At 29.8% G+C, this 21,422-nt stretch overlaps 1 protein-coding gene across 1 annotated transcript; it reads right to left on the reverse strand.

Moving 5' to 3' along the window:
* Positions 1-285: 285 nt before the first annotated feature.
* LOC115887250 lies at positions 286-21,422 on the reverse strand (the record flags this gene model as incomplete). Its single annotated transcript, XM_030906629.1, is given in 14 exon segments — positions 286-584; positions 9,510-9,707; positions 10,657-10,824; positions 11,010-11,179; positions 11,244-11,408; positions 15,738-15,840; positions 15,843-15,991; positions 16,056-16,224; positions 18,320-18,509; positions 18,594-18,755; positions 19,721-19,825; positions 20,013-20,128; positions 20,340-20,486; positions 21,248-21,422. Coding segments are annotated over 14 exon segments (2,211 nt in total).

The raw sequence follows: 21,422 nt of genomic DNA on the forward strand, positions 1-21,422 counted from the left end.
TGTAAATAAATACAAATCCTTGTTATCGTTTATTATATTTGATTTAGTGAATATTTTTTAACAACATTATTATATTATTCTTAAGTCCCTTACAATTTACTGTTATTTGCATTGTCAACTCTACCTAGACACGTACATTCCTTCTTCCTTAACTCCTATAAACTCGATGAATTTTAATATTCCGGAGCCAGTGTAATTAATTTTAATATTTCTCGTAAACTACCCATAACTCTTCTACTACTATATAACGCTAAAAAATATTTAAAGAATTAGAATTTTAATAAACTAAATAGGCAGATCTATCCATACATCATCATAATCTCGAATACAATATTCAGGGTGAGCCCCTTTCTTCTCTTTGCTAATAAAAGGACCCTCAACGTGAGCTCCTAAAATTGTAGCCCCTTCAGGACCCCCTTTCCTGTAAGAAAGCCTGGGCAGAACCTCATGATATATTTCTACAGGGGATGTTACTAGGGTTGGACAATAAGATGTAACTCCATGTTGAAGGATTTTTTTCGATACCATATCGATTCCTTCTTGGGAATCCTGTCTTGTAATATGCGAATCGGAATCAATATCCCCTAAAGTAGATATAAAAATACTTATATAACTGCTTCGAAACAGCGAATTTTGTTTGTAGTTACCGTTAATTTGTAGTTCGATAAAGCCAGGTGCAATAATGTTGCCTTCACAGTCGATTTTATAATCGGATGATACTTTCTCGTCATAAAATACTTTTTCGGGGTCAATGATTTTTCCATTTCGAACCCAAATGTCCTCCTGTATTATTTTGTGGTCCCTTAGTATTTACAATTTTATGAATTGCTTGATTTTATATCGCTCTTTTCGTGGCCATATTTTTTTATGATGGTAATCTATTCAAGGGACTGATTACTGATAAGTTTCCTAAACTAAAAAGTCAAATACCTGTTGAGGAGTGTTCATCATTTTAACAACTATTGCTCAGATTGCAATAAACAAACTACAGAACTTGTTATTGAGTGCGTTTTGAAGAATGTCAAAATTCAAGCTATAACAACAGGTAGGTAAACGGGTAAGCGCAAAAAAATAATTCAAAGACAATGAAATAAAATATCCATTTTTTTTAACTGTTGCTTAATAATAATAAAATAAAAAAAAAAAAAAAAAAAAAAAGTTTAAATTATTTTTTTAGGTTTTTATTTATTTTTGCAGTTTTTTAAATCAGACGTAAAAGAAGTTTGAATAATAATGGTAATAAATTTTATAATTAGACAATAGCTTATTTCAATTACACAAAAATATTTTTTTTTTTTTTTTTTGTTAAATTATTATTTCAGGTAAATCTGGTATTTTTACTGCTTGGTAAACAATGCGTTGTATACTACAAACTACACTACAGATAAAACTGAGACATGTTATAAAAATCTTTTTCAAATCGTATTTAGTATATATAACATATTTCTTATTGTTCTTTTCATTCAATATTATCTAGATTAGAATTAATAGTGGTTCATTGACCTAGATTCTCAGATATGGTCCCCCGCCGGCGCGGAATCAAGAATAAATAACAGATAGTTATTTTAGGTGAAATAATATTGTTACACCGATGTTACAACATCCAAATATTCTATTAACAGTGAAGAGAGATTATTGTCAATAATTTTTTGGTTTTTTTGTTAAGTTCAATAAATATAAAATATTTTAAATAATTTCTGGTTTTATTTTAAGGTTTCTGGAAGATAATTTGAATTAGTTACCACAATCGTTGTATTACTAGTTGCATAACCAGGACATTTTTTTAGCGCCATCTATGTTTTCAAATCAAAATTTGTGCTTTCAAGTTTTAAATATACAGCGCATTCGAGAAATAATAGCATGCATTTCAAAAATATTTTAAAAAAAAAAAAAAAAAAAAAAAAATAAACAATAACATTATTGAAAATAAAACAACACAATATTAAAAAAAAAAAAAAAATTTTTTTTAAAAAACAACATTTTTTTTTTTTTTTTTTTTTTTTTTTTTTTATTATTTAATAAAATTTCAAATCATATAAATTGATCTATGATGGAATTGAAGATTGTGTATTCGGAAATAATAAATTATTATAATTTTTTTTTTTTTTTATTAAAAAAAAGTATAATGAAAATACATAATAAGTAGATTTATTCCTTAAAATATTATGATTTCATTCTAATAAATAACAAAAAAAAAAAAAAGGTATACAATAAAATAAAAAAGTTTTTTTTTTTTTTTTGTTTTGATTTTTTCCAAAAAAAATTTTTTTTTTTTTTAAGAAAAAAAGTTTAAAAATATATTTTACTTACTCCTAGAAAATAGAGACTATCTAAAAATGATATTTAAAGCTGCACCTTTACAAAATCTAAGAAGGTAATAAAAAATGAATCATTTTATTTACACATCTATTCGAGAGACATTTTTTTAAAAATTTATGTTTTTTTATTTATATCAATATTTGGTTTGTTTTCATTTTCATTATTTTTCGAAAGAATATTTGTATCAGTTCTAACATTGATATAAACAAAAAAACCTTATAAACTTAACAAATAGAAAATAATAAATTTTTTTTTTTTTTTTTAAGTAATAAAAAAAATATCTAAAAGACAATATATAAACAGGAATTCTTAAATAATATCGTTTAATATATAAAATCGTCCTTTTTTTGATTTGCTGTTGTGGTACACCCTTAAGGGAGTATAAGAACCATATTCCTTCATACCTGTAAATAAAGAATATATATTTTTTTTTTTTTTTTTTTAATTTTATTGTATCTTTGGAACTAAATAGGTGACGTTAGTATAGTCTGTTTAACGAATAACTTTGAATTGACAGTTCCCGCGGGCTTTTCTAGTGTAATTTTATTGTTAGCAACGCGGCCCATGCCTGAGCAATGGACGTACTCTATAGAACCCTCGGAGCGAGATTATGACGTCACACTAGTTAGATAATAAATAAATCCCTTATTGTCAAAAAATTTTAAAATACATGAAAACATAATTATTCCTAAAAAAATAAAATGTATTTTTAAAAATGAAATAGTTTACATAAAATTACATAATATAACAGTTTAATAACAATATAATATACCGTATTTATAGTAATAAATCATTTGGCAAAATAAAAAAAAAAAAAAAAAAAAAAAAAAAAAAAAAATTAAAAATATGGCTGAAATCGACTCCATAGCCAGTTGTAGAAAAGTTTTTGTGTTTAAGATATAATTAAAAAATATGTGTCATCTTTTGACAAGTTATATTAGTTTATATAATCTGCAGTAAACATTATAATATTAAAATAAATTGTTGTAAAATGCAATAATAATACATCACTATTAGCAGATATTGAATGTTTTTTGGTTGAAATTAGATTCGATTTTCAAACCCATATTTTTTACATGTTACGCATTATCTTATGGTATATATTATTCTTGCTATAATTGTAAATATGTTGCTGCATTATGTATGGTTCATAGTCTTTTTGCAAAGTAATTTATATATGTATAGGTATATATTTTTCTTAATATAAGTAAGATTATATTTGTATTTATTAACTGTATTAAAACATACAATAATAAAAAAAAAACATTTTTAAAATACAAACAAAAATAAGAATACAATTATGTTATCCATGTATTCTACAACATATATATTAATCCGTTATAATCTAACTAGCGTGAACGTCACAAATCTCGCTCCGTGGTTGTTCTATTAGAGACAGCATCTGCTCTAATATTTAGAAGTGTCAAAAGATGATGACATTTTACTTTGTCATTACCAATTCTTTGAACAGGTTTTCGCAAGAAGAGGAAGACTGTCACTTGTTTTATATTTTCCTTTTGTTTAACGAAGTAAAAAGAGTTACCTATCTGATTCGTTCAGGCACTAAGTTTAAAGAATATCAGTAACATTTTTTGCAGAGGGGATTTTATATTTGACATGTTGGTAAAAAATCAACGGTCAAATGTCAAAGTTATTGATTTTATAGAGTATAGCGGGTGAAAATTAGGGGTGCGTGTAATTTATTTGAAAGAATGCCACATTAAAAAAATAAAATAAAAAATCTTGTCGTAAAAAAAAAATTGGGGGTGGACTACCCTTAACACTTAACCACCTAGTTCTCAGCACGTAGCTGATTAGGGTGGTCCGAACTGTATATCGGAAACTTCGGCGGATATTTGCAGACTAAAAATAATAAACAGTTCGTATAGATGTATGTCCGAACTGCTTGTTTCGGAGATACAGGGTGTAGAAATTGCATTTTTTATTTCGACTTTCTTCCAAACTAATTTTGAGTACGTAAGGTTAAATTGGTGTCTGCGAGTTTTTTGACATGAGAAATTTGAATTTTGATGTCAATATGACTCGTACTTTTAGAGGGTGCACCTATAATATTTTTAAAACTAGGTTTGAAATGGTAATACTTTTTGTCCGTACCTTTGTAAAACTACTGAGTAATATACATTTACGACGTTTTTGCGTAAAAGTTCTCTTGGTAAAATGTTACCGAGTATGTTCTCCGAGAATAATTTAGAACGAATTAGGTCAATACATGTCATCATGAAATCATAACATTTGAAATGTTTTTTGTGGGAACCAAAAACTGCTTTTTTATCATCATTTTTTTCGACAGAAAGATTTATTATTAATTTAAAAAATAAAAAAGTGTTTTTTTTTTTTTTATTATTTCAGTTAAATATCTACTCAACATATTTTTTTGTCAATTTTATATTTTTTTTTTATCTCGAGAACCATTTTTTGTAGCGATTTTTACCAAGAGACATTTTTTAAGTAAAAAGTCACGGAAATGTATATTCCATTGAGTTATAATAAAGGAGGAGATGCTATTCCCATATACGACTAGCCAAGAATAACGGTTTCACTGGGCGGAGGTTAAAGTAGCATCAATATGGCGGCGATATCAGTGTTGGACTCAGCAAAATTATGCATTTTTTTAAATATTCTGTAAATTCTAAATAAATTAATGTTTTTTTTATTTTTTAGTTATTAGTTTTTTTTATTTTGAAATTAATTATCTTATTTATAATTTTTTTTTTTTTTTTTTTTTTGAAAAAACGCGCAAAATTTGTTAAATTAAATACCTACTAAATAAAATATAATATTTTTTAATATTATTTTTTTCTAGTATGTATTTTAAAGATAAAATGTATAATTATAGTTTTAAAAAAAATAAAATAAAATACTTTTTTAATTAATATTATAGGGAAATTAAATAAATGGCATTGCTTTTTTATTGGATTAAAAATAAAATTACGAAAAATGCAACTTTCATTTATTACAAAATAGATTATTATGAATATTTATGATACCATTAGAAAAAAGTTGAAAGGTGTATTGCCCCTTCTAAATCTAAATAAGTTTATTGCTTTGATGTCTTTCACTTAAAGATTGTTTTCGAACTATATTATTATGAGGTTATATTCAAAAATTTAAATATCTTTCCTATTAGACTTTTTTATTAATAATGTTGTGATTATCTAAAGTGATTGATCAATAACTGTGTGTACTAATTTAAAAACTTTAAACATATAAATTAATAATAAATAGAAATAAAAAAATAATAAAAAATTTAAACCAAATTTATTATTTTAACAAAGGAATAACCTGTTCAAAAACATTCTAACGATCTACTGTACCAGTTTAGGAGCAAGATTTTTAACAAATCAACCACCACGAGATTTATTTGGTCAATTTGGTATAGGTAAGCCCTTTAAAGTTATGCTGAATCGAGTGGTTTGGTTTGGATTATATACAAAGATTAAAAAAAAGCCTAATGCCACCTTTAACTATTACCACGAAAACTGGAAGTATCTAGATATTTTTAGAACAAGGCTATTTTTGCTAAGTAGATAAAGTTTTTCATGTAAAAACAACCCGAGCCATATTGACATTAATAAACTTTTTTTTCAGAGTGAACCTAAAATAAATGGGTTACACTGTATAATAGCACTATAGTATATTAACACACACCGCAAATAGTATATTAAACACACAACACTGGCATAACATTGCCTTTTTAATTCATATGATTATGATTTATCTTGTTTTTATTACATTTTTCTATGTAATGGTATTTTATATTTATTGTCAAATTGAAACGTAATTTTATTAGTATTTTAAAAAAAAAAAAAAAAAAAAAGAATATATATTAATAAAAATTGGGATATTATTATAATTGGGTATTTAAAGATAATAATACTCAGAGTTCGGCCCTGCATCTTGTTTACCATTACCTATGAAATGTAATTCCTGACGATTTCTTTCTATCGATGGCGTTTTCTGCTACAACTTCGAACAGGACAGTGAGGACCGATTGGGTTGTTTATAGTCCAACACACAGTAAGTCCAGAATAAAACAGAAAAAGTGAAGTCAAAATAACGCGGCAAAAATCAAGAACAGGATTACGCTAGACGGCAATAGCACGAATTGACAAGAGAGTCGCATCAATATGGCCGACCTGGTACCGCTTTGGTCACGTGATAGCATCTCCTCTTTTATTATAACTCAATGGTATATTCTTTCATTCATGGTTTTATACAGGTACGGACGAAAAGTTATTACTCTTCAAAAGTTAAAACACATATAGGTGGCGCCCCCTACAAATAGGAGTCAATCAAATTTCCCATGTCAAAAAACTGCCAGACACCAATTTTCATCCAAATATTGACTTTACTTCAGAAATTATTTTTTTTTTTTTTAAAATTAAATTTTCTACGCCCTGTATCTCCGAAACTAAGCATTTTAGGACATACATTTACATGAACTTTTTTACTTATTTTTATCTGCAGAATATGCTGCCGAAGTTTCCGGAATACAGTTCGGGCCCCCTCTGTATATTAGACAAGTATTTAATTTTGTTATTGCTCTGTATTTAATAAATAAATTTCCTTTTGAATGAATGTGTCTGCTTATCTACAAGTATATTGAGATTTTTTAAAGGTTCTATTATGTTTACAATGTACTTCTTGTAACTTTTCACATATACCTTAATTCTTAGGATATTTTTGACAAACTTATTCAACTATTCATATTTTGGGAAAACTGTATTCATCCACTGCCGTTCTTTAAAAGATCAGCCTGGGGGCGGACTTTTGTTTACTTCATCAGCTGTACATACTTAGATATTGGGTTAGATTCCGTCTCATATTCTGTCGGTTGATTTTTGGTTTTAACTCTTTGATTTTGGTATTATTTATTATTGTAGTGCAAAAAACTAATTATTTTGGTGTTTAAGTGACATAAACTACTACCAGATATATGGTCACTCTCGGTTCCGCATAAAAAATTAGAAAAATTACACGTTGTGTAAGTGATTAACCTAAAAGTGCCCAAAATTTTTTACTTATCTGTCGATTTTGTGTGTGTTTTTAAACTCTAACCAATTCATCATAAAGCTTAAGTGGAGTGGGTTTTTGGTGCTATGCCTCATCTTTGTTGTGTTCCTGGTGGAAAGAATGGTTACTAAGGATAGTTATTATACTAAGCAGCCTAAAGTGTCCGGAAGAGCAAGAAAAGCGGGTACGAGTTATAAATCAAGAGAATTCTATTGAAAATATCTTATTAAAATTTAAAAATAATATTCTCCTATGATGGTATTAATGAAAACTGGACAATTATGTTTATTTTATCATATTGTGGACAATCTCCACTCCAAGTTTTGTTGGTTCAGCTTCGAAAGATAAACACGTAAGTTGGTATTATGATCTAGGGGAAAATAAAGAATATGTGTATTAAAGATCATGAAAAAGATTTATTCATTTTGGGTTCAAATTTTAAAAAAGATTTGTGTAAAGACAAGACTGATACAGTTTAAAAGAAGAATGGGTGTTTTTGTTTTGATTAATATATAATGTATGTCAAGCATAAATATATTTGTTCAGAATTTTTTTTTATTTTTTTTGTATGATTATTTTTAAATACCAAATTAATATCAATATTTAAGTGATGGCTGAATGCAATATGAATAAAATAACAATAAAATTGGTATGAATTGTTGCCATAATCAAAATAAGCCTTTTAAAAATAAGATCCCTATGCGAATTACTTCCACACATATAAATAAAGTAATAAAAAAATAATAGTTATTTATATTTATTAAAAATTTATACGTATCACTTCGAAAAAAATCGGCGTCTAGTTGGCTGGAAATGAACATCGATGACATCTCTAAAACTAACTCTGTAACAATAAAATAATTAATAGGAATTGTACAATCTGGAAAATTTTGATATATCTTGGAAACTTGGTTTCAAAATTCTAAATTTTTTTGTTTATTCTTGGGGAGTTAGGTTCGGAGAACAACGCTGACTAAGTTCCTTCATTTGGTTTTCATGTAATACTTTTTACTTCTTTGGTTTATAACAAACAGACAAGTTTGGCTAACCATTATAAGCCTTACAGTCAGCTGTCTTGTCATATGGAAAAAAAAACTTCAAAAAAAAAAAAAAAAAAAAAAAATACCTATAAAATATTCACACCACGCAAATAATGTTTACTGCGTACTGCGTACTCCATGAGTCAATGTAGATAAGTTTAGTGTTAAGACATTATGCAATTTAAAAAATGTGTGGTCATGTTTTGATTAGTTTATATTAGCTTATTAATTGCAGTAAATACTATGTGGTGGAATCTATACTTGTAAGTATGTAATTTTTGGCATTAATTCGACACTATTTTTCCTCATATAACACAACACTGATGAAGGATATAGTTAGCCGAAACTTTTTTAAACCAACATCAAAAAAATTGAAAAATAAATAAATGAAAACAAATGAAAACAATCAGCGTTTTCCCGAATCTAAAAATCCCAAGAAAACTCAACAAAATTTTAGAATAATTTTACACATAAAATGACAAAATGACAGCGATCTTCATTCATAGCCATCGCTGACTGCGTTTTTTTTCGTTTTTTAAAAAAAAATTATTTGCAAATTATAATTTTCTTCGAACATTGATACTTGCAAAATATACATATAAATCTTTGTGAAGCCAAAATACATAATATATTCGTATTAGTTAGTATTGAATGTTTTTTGTTAATTAGATCGATTTTCAAACTCCAAAATTTAAATATATTTACATCGAACCCATTATCTATGTACCTATACATTATTGTACATTAAACATTTGCTTGCATTTGTCATGGATCATAGTTATTTTGCCAAAATATATTCATTACTATAAAATAGGTATATATGTGCTAGTTTAATGTATATTATGTATAAAAAAAAAAAAAAAAAATATTCATTTTTTTAAATACAACCAAAAATCTGAGGAATAATTATGTTTTCCATGTATTCTACAACATATTTATTAATCCGTTATATCTAACTAGCGTGACGTCATAAATCTCGCCCGTGGGCTGATCTTTTAATAGAAGGCACTGATTCATCATTTTTAAAATTTAGATGGGATTTCCTATGTTCCAAAACATGGAATGTTAGAGCGGCTCTATCTTTACTTATTTCTCTGAAATCAAGGACCAACTTACTCTGTATGATTGCAGGGGCCGGATCTGGCGGTAAGTGGACGGGAGCCCCACATTTCGGCTTCAAATAGAAATGGTAAGCGATGTAGTAGATGAATGCCACCACTGCAGCTGCTATGGTGAATCCCTGATGGACCCGGTTGAAGTTGTACGGGTACTCGTCGTAGGCTATTCCACCTAGGAGAGCCCCAAAACATCTACCTGCAAAAACACAACATCATAGTTTTTGTATGTATAATAAATATAACTTATTTAGTCTATCTCGTAATACTATACAATACAAATATTAGTCCTTGCAAGATAGGCCTTCAAGATTACGGAAGTTTCCACTGGTAAAAATACCTTGCGAATTTATGACTATAAGTTACTTGAAGATCACTAAAAACGGAATTGATGAAAGCAATTCTTTTTAATTTCACCCCCAAGAAGGGGTGAAATAAATAAATAAAATTATTTTTTCGAAAATTCGGAGAAACGGCAAGGACAAAAAAAGCCGAAATAAGAGTTGTAGAGCGTTCAATTTTACTTAAAAATGGTATCCATACTTTTTTTGTTCAAATCAAAATTAACCGAGATAGGGTGGATAGAAACTAGGGGACAACTTTTATTGAAACATTTTTTTATCAAATGAGTCCTTACCATTTTTCTGAAATTTGGAAAAAAAACACTTTATTGGGGTGAATTTAAAAAAAATCTTAATTGAAATTTATAATTTTCCAAACAAATTGAATAAAAAAGTTAAATATATGAATTTTTCAGCAACTTATAATTTTTTTAAATTTCTACTATCATCCCCTAGATTCTAGCCACCCTATCTCGGTTAATTTTGATCTGAGCAAAAAAAGTATAGAGATCATTTCTATGTAAAATTTGACGCTCCACAACTTTTATTTGATTTTTTTTTTCTAGTCGTTATATACCGTTTCTCCGACAAAAAAAATTAATCACCCCTTCTCGGGGGTGAATTAAAAAAAATCTTTCACAATTCGTTTTTAGATCTTTCAAAGTAATAACCTATATTAAAAATATATGTATGTATATACATGGCTTATATAAAAAATTCAAGTTTTTACCAAAACTTCATATTTAAAGGCCTATTTTCTTGGACTATACTATGTACCCCTTTGCATATCAACTATCATCAACTTACCTAAACAGAAATGAGCAATAACTGGCAGTGCTTGACCACAAGCTGTCAATTTCCTGGGCACCAAATGCCTCAGATACAAAACGGCAGTGACGTACATGACGTGGAGTGTGAATATTTCCAGAAATTCGCACAAAAATAGAAGTTTCGCGTTGTCCACACATATCAAAGCTGAAAATAAATTAAAATAAGTCTATAATAAGTGCAAAATTCTATTTTTCAAATACAAATATATATACAAATACAAATACTTTTTTTATTTTTCCATCTAATTTCTTGTTAATCTTTTAAAAATAATTAAATTTTGGTAATGAGATGGTTAGTTTAACTGTTTTTTAAATGAATGAAAGTCTTACTTAAGTGATGACAGATATAGTTGACGAAACAGAAAATCAGAAGATTCGAATGACCACAATAGTCAACAATTTTTTCAGCATAGTACAGGAAAACTACAGCAGGCAGTGCCCCGATAGTGACAGTCAGTCCTATAATCAGTGGCTCACCATCTTCCATTTTCACTACATGCCTGGAAAGTTTAATAACTCTTATTAAATACAAACATAGGTAATAAAAAGCAGTGATGTTCTTACCATGGTAAGTAGGTATCAATCGAGTTCCAGAAAATACCAAGGAGGAACAGTATGATCCCCAAAGCAGCTGTTTCAAGTCCATATTTCCTTACAGAAGACAATGGTAAGGCTAGAAGACCACATCTGGTGTGCCACCACCATTCTGGTGGACTCAGTGGCATTTTTCTGTAAAATAATATAGTTTTGAATCTATATCTTCAATCAGTAGTATCATTTTTTCTAAATATACAGCCCAAGCAGCATTTGGACGTCGGGACAACGTTGTGTCACGCGACCAAACGTCGGGGCGCAACGTCGGCACAACCTCGTGCCAACCCTAGTCTGCACTAGTTTGGAGAATAATTTTTGGGTCGAAACGACGTTGTATACCGACGTTGGCTAGAAGCCTAATTTAGTACAAACTGCAACGTTGTTTAAAATCCTAATTTACAGAAATACAAAACTAATATGGCGTCTAAGTCGCGTTTTATCTAAATTGGGATAATTATAGTAAAAATATTATATTTATAATTTAGTTAGAGACATATGTCAGATGGCAGTGAAGGAAAACAAAACAAAAGTATTTAAGTGTGGAGGATGTTTGAAGATCATAATTATTGAAACACTTTAACCGACTCTGTAACTCGTTACCCAAGGTAAAAAGTTAAACGCAAACAACTTTATTGATAAATGTATTGTTTCTACTTTAAAAAATACTAATGGGCCTTGAAATTAAAGAAGTTTTAAAAATTTTCTTGAATTTTTTTTTTAGTAAAATGAGAATAATTTATTCGCATTCGAAAAAATTGTTTCCGCGTATTTTTTAGGGTCAAATATTTCAAGTTAATGTATTCAAAAAGCAGGAATTGCTATTTTAAGAACGAAACATTTTCTTATTTAACAACATGGCGGCTTTAACTTTGTTGTTTTGGAGATTAAGATGGAGTAGTTCGAGTAGTCGCATACTGGACTAATAAAGTCGCAGTTCGGCCTTAACAGGTAGTATACTAGTCGCAAGATTGCCTAATTTAGTCATTCTAGAGTCTAGCTTGTGCCGCCCTCTATAATCTAAATAAACGAGGAAGTGTCGGTAATATATGTCGATGTATATTTAAATTTAGTTTTATATGTACCTTTCTTATGTCCCATTTTAATTAAGTTTTTTTTTTATAAAAACAAAAACAGCACTGAACTGTCTGACTGAACAGAACAATGAATTGAAAATTTAAGATTTAAGGTTATGGTTCAATACAGTTGCAAAAAGGTAGTGACTCTACGTCCTACCAACGTAAGAATAAGGAAATCTAAACAACGTTGGAATTAGTAAAACAGACGACGTTTGCATAACGTTGGAATAGGTCCTGAAACTGACGTCGGAAAACTCTATATTATCCAACGTTGTAACTACGTTGTCCAAATCACCTAAAGATCACTTAAGCAGAAAAGGTTACAAGACAACGTTTATTCGACGTCGCAGAAGCTTCTACTTTGCTGTAGTACTAGTCCAACGTCGGCACAACGTTATAAAAACGTTTAAATTTATTTTAATACCCAAGGTAGGGAGCTAACTATTTTTTGTAACTAATCCAACGTTGTGTTTAGTAAACATGTGGTCGCAAGTCGTGAAATTGCTACTTGGGAGGGCGAGTCTTAAATAAATAATATTCGACCTCGGGAACACGTCTACACAGAACAGGTACCATTGCGATAAAAAAAAGTAGTACAACAAAATATGATTTAATCTGCTGGTCTATAATAAAATAAAAAAAACTTGAAAAATTGCCCATTTTTAAAAGGTAGGTAAATTTTTTATACTTTTATTTCGCCACGTATACCTACCAATTATTACCAAATTCATGGTAACGCCTAAAAAGTTAGGTGGCATAATTGTATTGTTCGACGATATCAACTTCTCGATATCCTTATAGACCAGGGAGTTCTATCTGGGACTACTAATTCTGTACTACTTTTTTGAGGTTTATGTCTATGAGGTTTTTTTTTTGGCAAAGAAAGATGTTCAAAACTTTTAGAACTGCTTGTTTACCGCAAATTTTCCCAGGGTATGATTTCTTAAGGATTTCTTAATTTCTGATATGGTTACGGTTATACTACAGAAGAGATATTGTACAGGGTGGGTCAAATTCGACGCTTTTAAATGGAAACACCCTTTTCTATAGGAGATAGACTAAACTAATATCGGTGTCTGGAGCTCAATTTTTGTCAAAAACATGATGGTGAAAACCGCATATCGATATCTGTTACCGTTTCGGAGTTACGGGGTGTTTTTCAAAAATATGCATTTTTAACAAATCGCTGTAACTCTTTTGCTATGGAAAATTTTGTATTTTTATGAAAACATTTCCAAGGCACCTTTTTACGTAGAATTTAATGGTTTAAGTATAATTTTTTTAAAATTATTAATTTAAGAATTATCAACAAAAAATTTGATTTTTTATGTGGGACACCCTGTATATTTTTAATTTATTGAAAAGAATTTAAAATTACCTTTCCAAAAATATAACATACTTAATATTTTGCTCGATTCCTCTTCGAGATATAGAGTATATAAAAATTCGCCCGCTTTAAATGAGTAGGCTTTGAACGGCACCGGCTGTAATGCAAAAAAATTCTAGCTGTGAGCATCAATTAAAACGAAAATAATATTTGCTATGAGAGATGCAGAATTTTATAACAATTTAAAAATATATTTAACCCACATCACAACACATTTAAACTATATCTCATAACAATAAAAATAAATAGCAAACCAGGACATGAGATTTTGCTACAGGTGTTCGACATATCGACCGTCTTCTGTTATGGACAGACGGGGCAGTTTTTGAACATTTCTCGCGAAATTCATTAACTCAGTGGGGGTGAAACATAACCCTCTCATAACTGCTAAGTATTTCTAATTCTTGTCTAGATTATACGGAAGAATAAGGAACCTTTTTTTCGCAAATATATTGATAGGATTAGATCCATGGGCACTAAGTCAGGCGGCCTCGACGGCCAACGGCTGGGATCTTGGTTAGCTATTCAAATATTCTTGAAATTGGCTGCAGAAATTTGCTAATAACTTCAGCGTTCAGAGCCGGTGCGTCGTCTTGCTGGAAAAATATGTTTTCGAGTTCCATTAGAGGTATATCATCAATAAGGGGTCCAAAGCCTACTAGTTAAAAAGTGGCGAAGTTTTAAAATTCCGTATTTCGAAGAGGATTAAACAAAATATCAAGTGTGCTATATTTTTGGAAAGGTAATTTTAGATTCTTTTCAGTTAATTAAAAATATAGGGGGTGTCCTAAATAAAAAATCAATTTTTCTATTGAAAACTCTTAAATTATTAATTTAAAAAAAAATATATTTAAACCATTAAATTCTACGTAAAAAGGTGCTTTGGAAATGTTTTCGTAGAAATACATTTTTTTTGCTTTGAAATAAATTTTCCATAGCAAAAAAGTTACAGCGATTTGTTAAAAATGCACATTTTTGAAAAACACCCCGTAACTCCGAAACGGTAACAGATATTGATGTGCGGTTTTCACGATCATGTTTTTGATGAAAATTGAGCTCCAGACACCGATATTAGTTTTCGTCTATCTCCTATAGAAAAGGGTGATTCCATTTAAAAGCGTCGAATTTGACCCACCCTGTACAGTACGTCTGCTGGATCTTTGTCTATGAAAGGAATGCGGACAAAAAACATTTAAATAAACAACAATATATTTTATACGTTGACTTGACGAGTACGTCACCGCAAATCGCTCCGCCCACTCATTTTATTGGCTACTTGCAAATTTGTCGAATTTTTATTGATGGGACGCGTCGTCTAATTTTTTACGAAAAACATCGAGAGAATATCGTTTCCCCTCTCACGGATACCCCGTAGCTACAGAACGGACAGACGTACTGTATCTGTATCTGTTCTGTGGCTATACTCTATGGTTACGCTACTCAAAGGGATGCAAATACAGAACAAATCCGGTGGCCCTCAAATTTTTTAAAAATAAATCAATTTTTTAAAAAATTTTCAAACTTGAATAACTCGGTTATTTTGGACTTATTTGAGAAGCGATAAAGAGAAAATATGTTTCTTTAATCGAGATCTACCAACCCTGAAAATATTTGCACTTATTTAAGACTCACCCTGTATAAAGAGCTTCAATATACAGGGTGAGAGAAAAAGTGTATTTAACTTCGGTGGGTACTACAGATAAGAAGAGTTCCTATGAAAGGGTAAATAAAAATAATATATTTTGTTTATTTTTAAGAACATTTAAAACTGTTTTTCTTGAAATTTGGTACTCCTCTACACATTTTAATGCCAAAACAAATGGCGATAGTGTAAAAATCCGTTACAGTCCTGAAAGGGTACTACTGGTGGTATTTTTTTATCCAATGATACAGTATTTTCAACAGATAACATAAAAAACTAGGAGGATATTTTACGCAAAAAATGTTCTTCGTTTTGTTCAAAACGGTGAACAGTTTTCAAACCTTTTCACGTATACTTACTCATCTACAATTAAGATGATAATAGCCAAACCATCAATACACTGAAACAGATCATGCCTTCGAAAACCTTCCATTAGCACATCCCCGATTATAGGTGCAAAATGGCGAAACCCAGCGCACCCAAGGCGAACTGTTTTCCTATATCACCACGGCCGGTAGACGTCTCCCTCGTAGCGATGACTACAGCTGTAGCAATCAGCGCTACAGCAGCTGCCAAGAAGATGTCGGCGAAGGATTTAATGAAAAGATATAACCTGGAACAGATAGTATTTGTTAAAACCTTTGATTAAAAAGGTTAAAAAAGTTCTAGATATTTACCAAAAGCTTATGTTATCATATCCGCATTGAGATCTTTTCAATAGAGAGTCCGTTCCATTGTAAGGGTCATGTATTTCGCATAAAATGACAGGTTGACAGTCTTCGTTCCCGTAGTCTCTTTTGATTTGTTGAGCTTTTAACACAGGAATGCGGCAGTGGAAATATTCGTCTGTAAATAAAACAAATACATATAGAAGTTAATTTATGTATGTAAGATGAGACAACTATTACAGGTCTCCCTCGCATTACGCGGGGGATACGTTTCTTAAAAACCTTTCTTTTCCTTTTATTTAAAAAAAAAAATTAAGCAACAATATATTTTTTTAAATTTTTAAAGCGAAATAACTCGGTTATTTTGAACATTTGAACATTATTTTCAGCATTTGCTTTTATTTAAGACTCACCCTGTATAATAAATACATAATATGTATTATGAAGAACATTTCTACAACTGTGTATGTGAACAATATACCGGGTGCGTGTCAAAAGTGGCTCACCCCTACAACTTTTTTTATTTTTTCAGATATATTAGGATTGATTGACATATTCAATTGTTTTGTGTCACTTCCGGTTTCACCGGAAATGACTATAACTTTTGATTTTTAAATGGCACCCTCGGTATTTTTTTTATTCGATAGACAATGACACTCTGACTAGAATGATATATCATATGTCAACTTTTGACATTTTCGCATATGGTTTATTTGAAATTATAACATGCGGTTCATAACGACAATTTGACTCGAAATACCAAAAACTGAACTAGACTGTGTGTGGTATCAAATTATTCGTAAAAAATTATTTTTCCAAATATGCTAATGAGCCACCCACGTTCCATTTGAAAAAATTGAGATATGATTAATAATACGATTTGGGCATCTTTTAACAGGCCAGGACAAGACACTAAAAACATTAGACAATCAAATCTATTTTTCAAGGTTCTTTGATTAAAAATTACTGTTTTTAACACAGCCATGGCACTCTAGATTGAAATTTAAAATACAATAATTGTGATTTAAATGAAAATGTCAAAAGTTGACATATGATATGACATTCTATTCAGTCATTTTCTATCGAATAAAGTAAAAACATCTGAGGGTGCCATTTAAAAATCAAAATTTGTAGTAATTTCCGGTGAAACAGGAAGTGACTAAAAAGAATTGTCAATCAATCCTAATTTATGTCATATACGTACCAAACCTCGTTTTTTTTTATCTGAAAAATAATAAAAGTTATAGGGGTGAACTACTTTTGAGACGCACCCGGTATATATGTGTATATAAACAAATGCAAGGAATGCAATATGAACAAAATGCAAATGCAATATATGTCTACAAACATATAAATAAATCTATGACACGAATGCCCCACAGAGACTTTTTGATTAATTTTCAAAGTTCTTTCTTCAATTTTCAAAGATCATGTGCTGTATGGCATATGGACAAAGTTTTTGAGAAATAGCGTATAAATATGCCGCGTAAAACGAGTGACCCCTGTATTTACATAAAACGATAAAAAATACTCTACCTGGTCTATATTGCTGATATATTAACTATTACTGTATAAAAATCGTTAAATTATACTATATCAATAATATTAGTATCTGTACTCTTTGAAAATGTGTTACATCTTTAAAAATAATCTAAATTGTAAATATTCCATGGGTATAATGAGGTATAAATTATAAAAAAATGCATTTTCTACGAAAACTTGAAGAGTTGGGTAAAAAATGGCATAATACAATTTGATAGACCATTAAATTTTGCATCTGATTTACGTAAAATATACAGGGTGTTCGATTTAAATTAAACAAGTTATTGCCGTTTAAACCTATCAATTATTTAATATAAATTTTTGGACACTCTGTATGAGGTAGTTATATTTTTATTATTGCAACGCAATATCCGATCAATAAATAATCTTCATTCGTATTAAAAATTTGGAGAAATGAAGCCTTAAAATTTTTACTGCAATTTCATAAAATTGAAAATATTTCAAAAACGGTAAAGTTTAAGTGTGATAAACCTTAATCAAATTCACCTTTATTTCAATCGTAAAATCTAAAAATAAAATAATATACAGGGTGTTCCATTTAAAAAATACAATTGTAATACTTTTTACTTATTTGGGACAGTCTGTATCTTGTAAAAATATTTTTAAATTGTAGCTATAATGGTCCTTCAACGAACCCAAAACTGTTCGTAATTACGGTATGTGGTGAACAACCCTGTATACATTTAAATAAATAAACCTGAGCTACTTACCAAATGGGTACTTGCACGTTGCTTCTGTGTCATTATCCACACTGTCTGATGGTCTCAGACCCAGGTTGAATCTGATTGGCCACGAAAATTCAGTGTAAACTTCACACACTGTATCGCCACTGACATTCTTGAAGCACATGTGCGGGTAAGGTTCACTAAAGTAGCTGTCTATACTTGATGGAGGAGCAAACTATAATAAGAAATAAGTATTAATTAAGAAATTACTTATTTTTCTAATGTTATAATTTCGTTATTGATAGAGAAATATACTTACACCTTCGGGTTCGTTGAGTATGCTGGACTCAGTTGCTTCGTAATCGCCATCACCATACTCTGAACTGACTTCTTCTACTTCTGGTAGAGGGTTGTTTTCGCTCTTGTATGACGATGTGGCATTGCAGGAGAATATGCAGTTTTTGACTAGAACTGAACCTTTCTGCAAACAGAGTAAATAATCATTTTTAGTTTAGGTCAGTACAAAATATAGAGAGTATCGTTTTGGTTGTAAATCTCTCGCTTATTAGTAGTTATCTATACTAATACATAAAATCCTTTAGTGACTCACTGATTAATCATGATCCTGCTCAAACCACTCAACGTAAGACGCTCAATTTTGGCATACAGGTTGACTCTAGGGTGTAGAGGTATGATCAGAAGGGATTTTTCGAAACTCGAATTCTAAGGGGTGAAACCACCCCTCAAAAATTTGAATATTTTTTATTTAAAAACCGGAGAGTTTTTTTTCAAACACGTATATTTTATTTTGTTGTTTTATATATTTTAAGATTTTTTAAAAATTTATACAGGGTGTTTCATAAAATATGCCCATTGAGTAATCACGATTCTGCTTAAACTGCTTGACGTTTAAAGCTGATTTTTGGCAAACGGATTGACTGTGAGGTGTAGAGGTTCGATAAGGAGGGGTTTCTCGAATCTAAAATTCCAAGGGGGCGAAAACGCCCCTCAAATATTACAATATTTGTTATTTAAAAAACGGTTAGTCTTTCGGGAAAACGCTTGGACACGCATAATTTATTTTGTTTTTTTACATATTTTGAAATTTTTTAAAAATCATACAGGGTGTTCCAAAAAGTTGGGTAATTGATTAACCACGATTCTGCTTAAACTACTTGACGTAAAAAGCCTATTTTTGGCAAACGGATTTTTCGAAAGTCAAATTCCAACGAGATGAAACTACCCCTCAAATATTACCAAGTTATATAATAATATCGCCATATTGTCTTTTCTCATGCTGACATAAATGTGAGAAAATTTTATCCAGTTTGTATGTTAATGGAAATTCTTGCTTTGCTTTATCATCACCATTACAAATGATTAATTCGACGTGAACGAAGTCGCGGGTATTACACACTACACGCTAGTATTTTATATTCTTCTTACCCCTGATCCCCAATTATAACATGTCCTTTCAGCACCACATCGATCTTGGAGGATAAAGCCTCCTTCTTCATCACAGACAAATGACACATTTGGAGGGCTTCTTATCTGAAAAAGAAATCACGGCAAAATCAGTAAAATTAAACAGAAAAATCTACAACGTTCAGAGTGACAAAAAATTTCTTAAAAAATATCTTGAAATGTACTGTTTATGTTTTTTTTTTATTTAATTTGTTTGTCATCTCTATAGGTTGTTGTCATATAGTGTTTTTATCACTCTGAATAAATTACTTACTATGGGCGGGATGATAATAAGGAGCCAATAAAATAGGGTTGCTAGTAAGCAACTTAATGCTATCATAACACGGAGGTATCGTCCTGTTTTGCTTCTAGGAGCACCCCCAAAACCACCTGGAATCAATATAAAAACGACATAAATTTAAAAATCAATAACTATTATGGTAGTCCGGATATTTGAAAAAATATCTGTAGGTCTTATATTTTAATAAAATATCGAGGATAATATTTATAGTATTTTACAAAAGTCAAACCACGTACTAGTCAATTGAACATAATTGAATATGAAATCTGAAAAAAAATACTAATGTTCGGTTGTACTCACCTGCTAATCTATCAGCTAAGGGCGCAGCTACCAAAGGGCCAATGAGAGCTATCAAGGGTGCTACGGAAGACACTATAACAGCTTCATCTCTGGATAAGCCCCAAATAGTCATCTGAAGAGGCAGGAAAGGCAGTAGAGATCCGATTGCTAAAATAAGGAAGAAATCATAAATTAAATTAAAAAGAAACACATATTATTGAATAAGGATTTTATATAGATATAGGATTGATATAGATAAACATTTTTTTTAATTTTTGTATTATTAAGTTAAATATAAAAATAAATAAATAATTTTTTTCAGAAAAAAAGAGATTTTGTATGTTTGGATATGATAATAAATTAGGATTGATTGACATATCGAATAATTGTTTTCGGCCACTTCTTGTTTCACCGGAAATTATTACAACTTTCGATTTTTAAATGGCACCCTCTGCATTTTTTTACTTCATTTTACTTATTTGGATATCTTTTAATTGGCCAGTAAAAGACACGAAAAATATTAGACGATCAAATCTATTTTTCCAAGGCTCCTTGATTAAAAATTATTGGTTTTAACACAGCCATCCAGATTGAAATTTAAAATGCGATTTTTTTAAAATAGAACATGTCAAAAGTTCACATATGATATGTCATTTTAAATGATCAGTGACAAAGTGATCGAAACTAACTAAATACGTCAATCAATGCCAATTATTGTCATACACTAACATACCAAATACAATTTTTTTTAACCGAACAAATAAAAAAGGGTAAGCCACTTTTGAAGAACACCCGGTATGGTTCTTGCTAAATATTTATTGTGTTTTTCTTGAAAATAAAGTCGTAATAGAAAAATTAACAAATGTGTGACACTTTTTGACAAAATTTAAAAAAATTATTTGATAATTTCTTAATAAATTTGTACTTACCTCCAAAAAACAGAAATATCACACATTTTAGAGACAGGAGATTCTTGTTAATAAATTTGATGTCGCCCATTTTCGTTTCTATTTACACTAAAAACACTATTTCGAATCAGTCGGACAGTATTTCGTACAGATTTGAACACTATAGCGCAGCCTTTTCATCTCTTTGTCGTGGTGT

Source organism: Sitophilus oryzae, unplaced genomic scaffold (genome assembly GCF_002938485.1).
Source record: "Sitophilus oryzae breed Bouriz unplaced genomic scaffold, Soryzae_2.0 scaffold_1151_pilon_pilon, whole genome shotgun sequence".
NCBI classification, from domain to species: Eukaryota; Metazoa; Arthropoda; class Insecta; order Coleoptera; family Curculionidae; genus Sitophilus; species Sitophilus oryzae.